Genomic DNA, 6,851 nt, shown 5'->3' with positions numbered 1-6,851 from the left:
CGCTCCTGTAGGGTGTGGGGTTTTTTCCCAAATCGCTCCTGTAGGGTGTGGGGTTCTATTTCCCAAATCGCTCCTGTAGGGTGTGGGGTTTTGCCTCCCGAATCGCTCTGAATGAGGAATGAGTCTGGGGATTTTGTGGGCTGGAGCAGACGGGGAAAAGCAGCAGAACTCAAACAAATGCGGGATTTGGAAGGAGTGGTTCCCCCGGCTCTGGTTTTTACACCCCTGTAGCAGCAAGCTGCTGCTGACACCTTTCTGTGTGGAAAGGAGCAGGTAGAARCGCTCATTATTTTCCATAAGAAATTGAATTAAAGAGCAAATATTTTTGTTTCTTTAAGCATGGGGACCCTTCAGACTCCCCCAAAAATTCCAGGAATTTCCCCAGCTTTTATTGAAAAAGCAACAGCCCGAAGAAATGTCCTCAGAGRTCAAAAGCCACTTTTCTTACTGCAAAGACACAAAGTATTTGCACTGAAAATTGGATTTTTAGGTCCACAGAGCACCGCTGTTAAGGATGAGTCTGCTCCCTGGGTCTGCTGCCAAAATATGGAAAATTAATGACGCTCCCAGCCGCGATGATCCCAATGTCCCTGAGCCTGGATCTTCCCTGAGAGTGCGCGGGTGAGCAAACCCCGCCGAGCCTGAGCCTTCCCAAGCCTGAGGCTTCCCGAGGCACCAGCGAGTTCCAGGGAGAGCAGGGCAGTGGAAAAGAGGGTGAGAGTGTGGGGGAAGCGGCTCCGGGCAGCGGCAAAACGCGGGGATGGATGGGCAGCGCCCAGCTCGGATCCCTCCCCGTGTCCACCCGGGAGATCGCGGCACATTTTGGGTTGGTTTGTGCTCGGATCGGGRGTTGAGGCTCACCCCAGACCCGGCACAGCATCACCCTCTCACAGCCCCAAAAGGCGATGCTGCGACAGAAGCATCACCTGGAACAGCTCCAGGGCACTGCCTCTCCAAATCTGGCGGATTTTCCCTTTTTATTCTTTTTTCCCAGCCCCAGCAGGGATTCTCCAACCCCATCCCACCCCTCAGCCCCACAGACACAGCTCSTGCAGCTGTGAAACTGGGCAGACCCCGGGGACAGAGGGACACCGGCCTGAASCTGTTGCTGACTCCAGAAAAGCTTTCCCCAACCCCGCAGAGGCAGCGGAACAGAAACTGGAGTGRGGAGAGGAACAATTTCCTGATTTACACCTTGGCACGGACCCACAGGGCGAGCGAGGAGGGAAGGGAGCATAGCCCTGAGCTGGGGGGAGCTGGGAGAGTTTCAAACCTGTAGCAGCCGAGGCAAAGACCCCCTGTTCCCCACAACACCCCCAAAAAGCTGTGACAGGCTCGTCCTTCCTTCCCCTTGCGCTTTTCCCTGGGAGCACTGAGGATCTTTGAAGAGCTCACGCATTTCCTGCCACCCTGGGATCCAAGGGGTCCCTGAGAGCTTGGGGTCACCCTGGGTGCAGCCCCCAAACAGCCCCAATGTGGCAGGAGGTGTTGTGGGGTTGGGGTTTGCGGGGAGCCGCTGGTGGGGTTTGTGGGGACACTCTTTGGGTCTCGCCCCAAACTCGGAATAGAAAAGGATGCAAAAAGCACAGAAATATGGTCCAAACCACACTGCTCACTCTGATCAGGCCTCAAACATCGCATTTTGGGGCAGAACTTCATGAAGACGTTTGAATTCCCCAAGAACCCTTGGCAAACCTGCCCCAAGCCCAACTCTTCATTCTCTCCACCCATTTATCCCAAGCCACATCTGCAGAAACACCTGGGAAGAAGCTCAAGGCTCTGTCCCTCAAGGCTGTCATCGTTTCCCACCACACCCAGGCCCAGGTGCCACCACCCAGTGAAGCCACAACTGCACGAGGGGTTGTGCTCTGCTAATTAGCAGAGTTAATTAACGGAGCTGGTGTCCCAGTAACTTGCCCTGGGACTACCCAGTCACTGGGATTGCTTTAGGAATGGGTTTGCTGCCAATAAAAGAGGGTTGTGTGACACCCAGGGMCATTTTGCCTGCTCCCCACAGGAGCTGCTGCCAGATGGGATGGGGTGAAGCAGGGGGGCAGCAGAGCCCAGGGACATGCTGGGGTTGGTGACAGAGGCCTGGCACACAGCTCGTGTGGCATCCTGTCCCCATGCAAATGTGGGCTGGTCCTTGCCCCCCCCAGCCAGGCTCTCCCCCATCTCCAGGGGATGCTCACGTGGCCGTTCCCCGCATGCTCAGGACACGTGCGAGTCACTGCCCTGCACTGACAGCAAGAGCCAGAGTGAAAATCAGCTGCACGGTGCTCCACCGAGCCAAAAATCACTGCTGTGCCATGTTCATGTGCTGATGGAGGAGGTGGAGATTTTGAGGAGACACTCAGATGTGGCACTTGGGGACATGGGTCGAGTGCTGGGGAGGTTGGGCTCGTAGAGATCTTTTCCATCCCAAAAAATTCTGTGTTTCTACCCTGACCAATCTCCCTGGCTGGGCTCATCCTGCCTCCCTACCCCTCCATCCAAGGAAAGGGATGCCAAGGCTGCCAAGACAGCCCCGTGCCAAGCTGCCTGCACCCGGCAGGACACATTTTTGGGAGCTGCTGATCCAGACCCGAGTGCTGAGGTGAGATAAAGGGTCTGAAGCCATCCCTGGCAGGCAGGGAGTGAAGCTGGAAGACACCRCAGGAACAAAAAACACATCCCACACAGGAATCCACAGCTCAGGCTCCTCCAGACTCAGGTCYAAGGGCTGCTGGGCAGGGCCAGCTCTTCCCTTGGAGCTGCCCCAACCCCACCAAGTCCCAGAGACAGGGTTGAAGCACAGTGAACACTGAGATCTGCGGTTCATTCCTGAAACAGCTCCATCTCCTGATTCCCACCGCTCACACAGACACCGGTACCTGCCCCAGGATCTGACAGATGGCCATCAGYGAGTCGGGCTCGGAACCAAGCTCATCTCAATTTGCAGAGCTGCCAACATCCCAGTACCAGAACAAACAGCCTCAGCAGGAGATAAATCAGGGGCGAGGGAAGAGGCGCCTCTGCGGCTCCCYGTGGCTTTTGGCTGGAGGCTGCTTTGCCCCCTGCTCATCTCTGGTCATCTCTGGTCACCCCTGACCATACTGGAGCATTTCCCTGATCTCCCAGGACAGCCTCCCAYCCTTCRGTCCCACAGCCCAAGCAGGACACCRAGATGCTGAGGTTCCCTATTCCCAAAAAATCTCAAGCACCACTGGAGCCCCTCTGGACACCGGATCCAGCTTTCTGCAGGTGAAACACCATTCCAGCACCATGGGGTTAGTGACCCGTGCACACCTTGTGTTTTAAAGTGTAAAAAGAGCTCTGACATCTGCAGGGAAGACACCAGGACAGCCCAAGAACAATCACTAAAGTGCCCTTTCAAAGACCTGCCGCTGCCACTATGCACGGACAGGAACCTCCCGGTCTCCTGCAGTTTGGGAACAAGTGAAAGCAGCTCTGGATCCCCAGCTGTTAGAGCTGCTCCATCTCTCCTGTCCTCAGTGGGGGCAGACTCAAATGCTTCAGGTGGAACCTGACCTCAGCAGTTTCTAAGGAGAAAGATCAGCACAGGTTTTCATCCCTCCCCTCCATCCCTTCCAGTCCAGCATTCCCCCTCCCAGTCTGGAGTGGGACTAAAACCCTCTCCCCTCTCCACATTAAGAGTTCTTTAAAAAAAAAAGACCAAATTCACAGAAAAAGGTACTTCCAGGGCACAAACACAAGGCATTTCAAGCAGGTATTTACCCCAAGGAGGAGCAAAGCTTTTCCTTTTTGTCCTCTTTCCGAGGCTGAGCAGCAACATCAAAGAGAATCCTCGATTTCCCAGGAGRAAACAACCAAATCTCTGCTACAGCTGATAAACGTGATTGCCCCAAACACCTCCCTGCATCCCGTCCAGTCTGCACCATCCCAAACAGTTCCAAAAGTACAAACCCTCGAGGCTCTCCCAAACACCAACAGGTCCTGGGGAGTAGCTTGGAGATGCAGCAGAAGGGAACACCATCCCTCTCCAAGGCATCCCTTGGTATCCAGGAGGTGGAAACAGGTCAGCTCTGCAGCTGAAGCATCCCACACCCCCCTGGACACACAAAACTGGACAACTGAGCTGTATCCTAAGAATTATCCCAGCAATCGAGGGTGCAGCTGGATTTTGTGGTGCTGGATTTACCCTCTTTGGGGCAGGAGTGCTGTGAGAAGGGCAGAGGAGCAGAGAAAGTGGTGAGCCGGCTGCAGATTTTGTTTCGTCACGGGAAGAAGAGTTTTGTGTTTTCCTGACTCATCTCCCCCTCTGTTTCCCATGGAAAACCTCAACACTCAGCACAGCTCCCGTTCCAAAGCCAGAGGAGCCTTTCTGGCAGCCCGGAGCTGCTGGCAAAGCAGCACTGACACATCGCAGCTCCCCACGCTCGAACCCACCACAAAGGACACCAAAAGAAAAGCCTCTGCGTTTTTTTACTAAAAACCTTTTTGTCACCTTCAGTCACAACCTCACCATGTCCCCAGGAGTGAAATCCTGCTGGGATAGGACACACCCTGCCAGGAATGGGGGATGGAGGGGAACTGGGAAAGCCTAAGGCTGGAGCGATCTTCCACTGGGAACAGACGTGGAAAGGGAATTTTGATGGGACAAATTCACACCACCCAGAGGTGAGTGGGTGAAACCCAGGGGGAAGAGCTGCAGGGGCAGAGATTGGAGCACTCTGTCCCCAGCACGGCCAGAGTGGGGTCACTGACCCCAAATGGGGGCGAGCAGAGAGGAGAAAACAGAATGTGGAGCCAGCACGGAGAGATGTGGTGGAGGGAGGTGAAGAGGATGGAGAGACAGGAAGACATGGATTTGGGGAACAGAGGATGAGGATTTGGGGAGCAGATCTGGATTTGGGGAGTAGAAGACATGGATTTGGGGAGCAGAGGATGAGGATTTGGGGAGCAAAAGATGAGGATTTAGGGAGCAGATGTGGATTTGGAGAGTAGAAGACATAGATTTGGGGAGCAGAGGATGAGGATTTGGGAAGCAAAAGATGAGGATTTAGGGAGCAGATGTGGATTTGGGGAGAAGAAGACATGGATTTAGGGAGCAGACGGTGTGAATTTGGGGGGCAGAGGATGAGGATTTAGGGAGCAGATGAGGATTTGGGGAGCAAAGGACGTGGATTTGGGGAGCAGAAGATGCAGATTTGGGGAGCAGAAGATGAGGATTTAGGGAGCAGATGAAGATTTGGGGAGCAGAGGATGTGAATTTAGGGAGCAGATGTGCATTTGGGGAACAGATGTGGATTTAGGGAGCAGATGTGGATTTGGGAAGCAGAGGATGTAGATTTGGGGAGCAGATGTGGATTTGGGGAGCAGATGTGGATTTGGGGAGCAGATGTGGATTTAGGGAGCAGATGTGAATTTGGGGAGCAGATGTGGATTTGGAGAGCAGAGTATGTAGATTTAGGGAGCAGATGTGAATTTGGGGAGCAGATGTGGATTTGGGGATAATATGTGGATTTGGGGAGCAGAAGACGTGGATTTTGGAAGCAGAAGATGCAGATTTGGGGAGCAGAGGACAGCCAAGCAGGCAGATGGAGATGACCCGCTCTAAACCACCGTCCTGGAGTGACCCAACAAACTCCACCCACCCCCACCTCCCCTCCCCCAGGTCCGGCTCACCCCTCCAGCCCTACCTTTCTGGATGCCTCCATCCGCTGCACAGGAGAAGTCCCCCGTGGCCAGCAGGAAGCACGTGGAGGATTTCTTGTTCTTGTCCCGGGTGCTGGAGCGCCGCATCGGCCGCTTCTCCTCGTCCGTCGGGGACAGCGGCTGCTCCTCGTCCGACAGCACCACGTTGGCCTCGCCGTTCTGCTTGGAGTCTGCAAGGAGGTGGCACAGACCCATCAGCAGCTGAAAACCCGCAGGAGAAGGGGCTCAGGGTGGCCAGAAGGGGCTCAGGGTGGCCAGAAGGGGTTGGTCAGACCGTGCAAGGAAGCAGCAGGGCATGTTGTGGGTGGCTCAGAGCAACGCCCACCGATTGTGGCACTGATCTCTTTGAGAGCAGCCAGGGGAGCAGGACAAACACAGATATCATTCCAGGCAGTTCTGGTCCTGCTGAGGGTGCTAAAACCTGCTGGGGGTTATAAAACCTGCGTGGAGCCAAAGCTGGGGATGAAACACCCCAGGTTTTTTGAGATCCACCCACCTAATTGGAGGGAATTAGCTCTCCAAAATTCACACTGCTGAGGAGCGCGCTGTTCGGGGTGGTGGGAAGTGCTAATTTATGTCCCCTGGCTCCCCGGTTCGCTGGCTCAGAGGATGCTCTGCCACGTGAGGGCCTGGCCTGGGCTCCTGGCTCTCCCTGCTCCCCACTGCCAGGGCTCCTGGGGCAGGTGGGATTTGCAGGCATGTGAAAAAAAAATGAGATTTAGAAAGGAAAAGAGCTGTGTGGGGCACCCAGAGCTCCCTGTTTGCCCTTCATCACTGTCGAACACATGTGGCCAGATCTGCAGCTGCCCAGGGCTGACCTCAGTGCTGCTGCAGGGCGCAGCCCCACCACTGTGCCTTCTGTTCCAGACACCCTGGAGGTGCCACTGGCAGCAAACTGAGACAAAAGGGGCAGAGAAGTCGCTGACACCAAGGGCAGGGCTCTCACAGACCCCCAAAGTCAGCCCAAGGGACAGTCCCACAGCTGCCCACAGCTGCAGCTGTGCCTTTTCCTGATCCAAAGGAAAGCCTGGCCAACCCATGAGATGAAAAAAGGAATTTCCAGGGACAGGTTTTGCTCAGGATTTGGAGCAGCAGTGCTGCAGGGATTCTGTCTACCAGAAGATGAATGCGGAGGAGGGGTCAAGCCCCAGGGAATGTCTGTGGATTTATCA

The 6,851-nt window shown here is 55.0% G+C and overlaps 1 protein-coding gene across 2 annotated transcripts in view; it reads right to left on the bottom strand.

Moving 5' to 3' along the window:
- The window catches only part of KCNC4 (potassium voltage-gated channel subfamily C member 4), a 25,665-nt gene that overhangs the window by 9,921 nt on the left and 8,893 nt on the right, over nucleotides 1–6,851 (bottom strand). For both annotated transcript variants that reach the window (XM_057375268.1, XM_057375269.1), the window contains exon 4: nucleotides 5,664–5,849. In XM_057375268.1, coding sequence (XP_057231251.1) covers nucleotides 5,664–5,849 — 186 coding nt within the window. The remainder of the gene's footprint in view (nucleotides 1–5,663; nucleotides 5,850–6,851) is intronic.

Source organism: Malurus melanocephalus, unplaced genomic scaffold (assembly GCF_030028575.1).
Source record: "Malurus melanocephalus ecotype Western Australia unplaced genomic scaffold, MMel_1.1 scaffold_243, whole genome shotgun sequence".
NCBI lineage: Eukaryota > Metazoa > Chordata > Aves > Passeriformes > Maluridae > Malurus > Malurus melanocephalus.
This window is presented reverse-complemented; position numbering and strand designations above follow the sequence as displayed.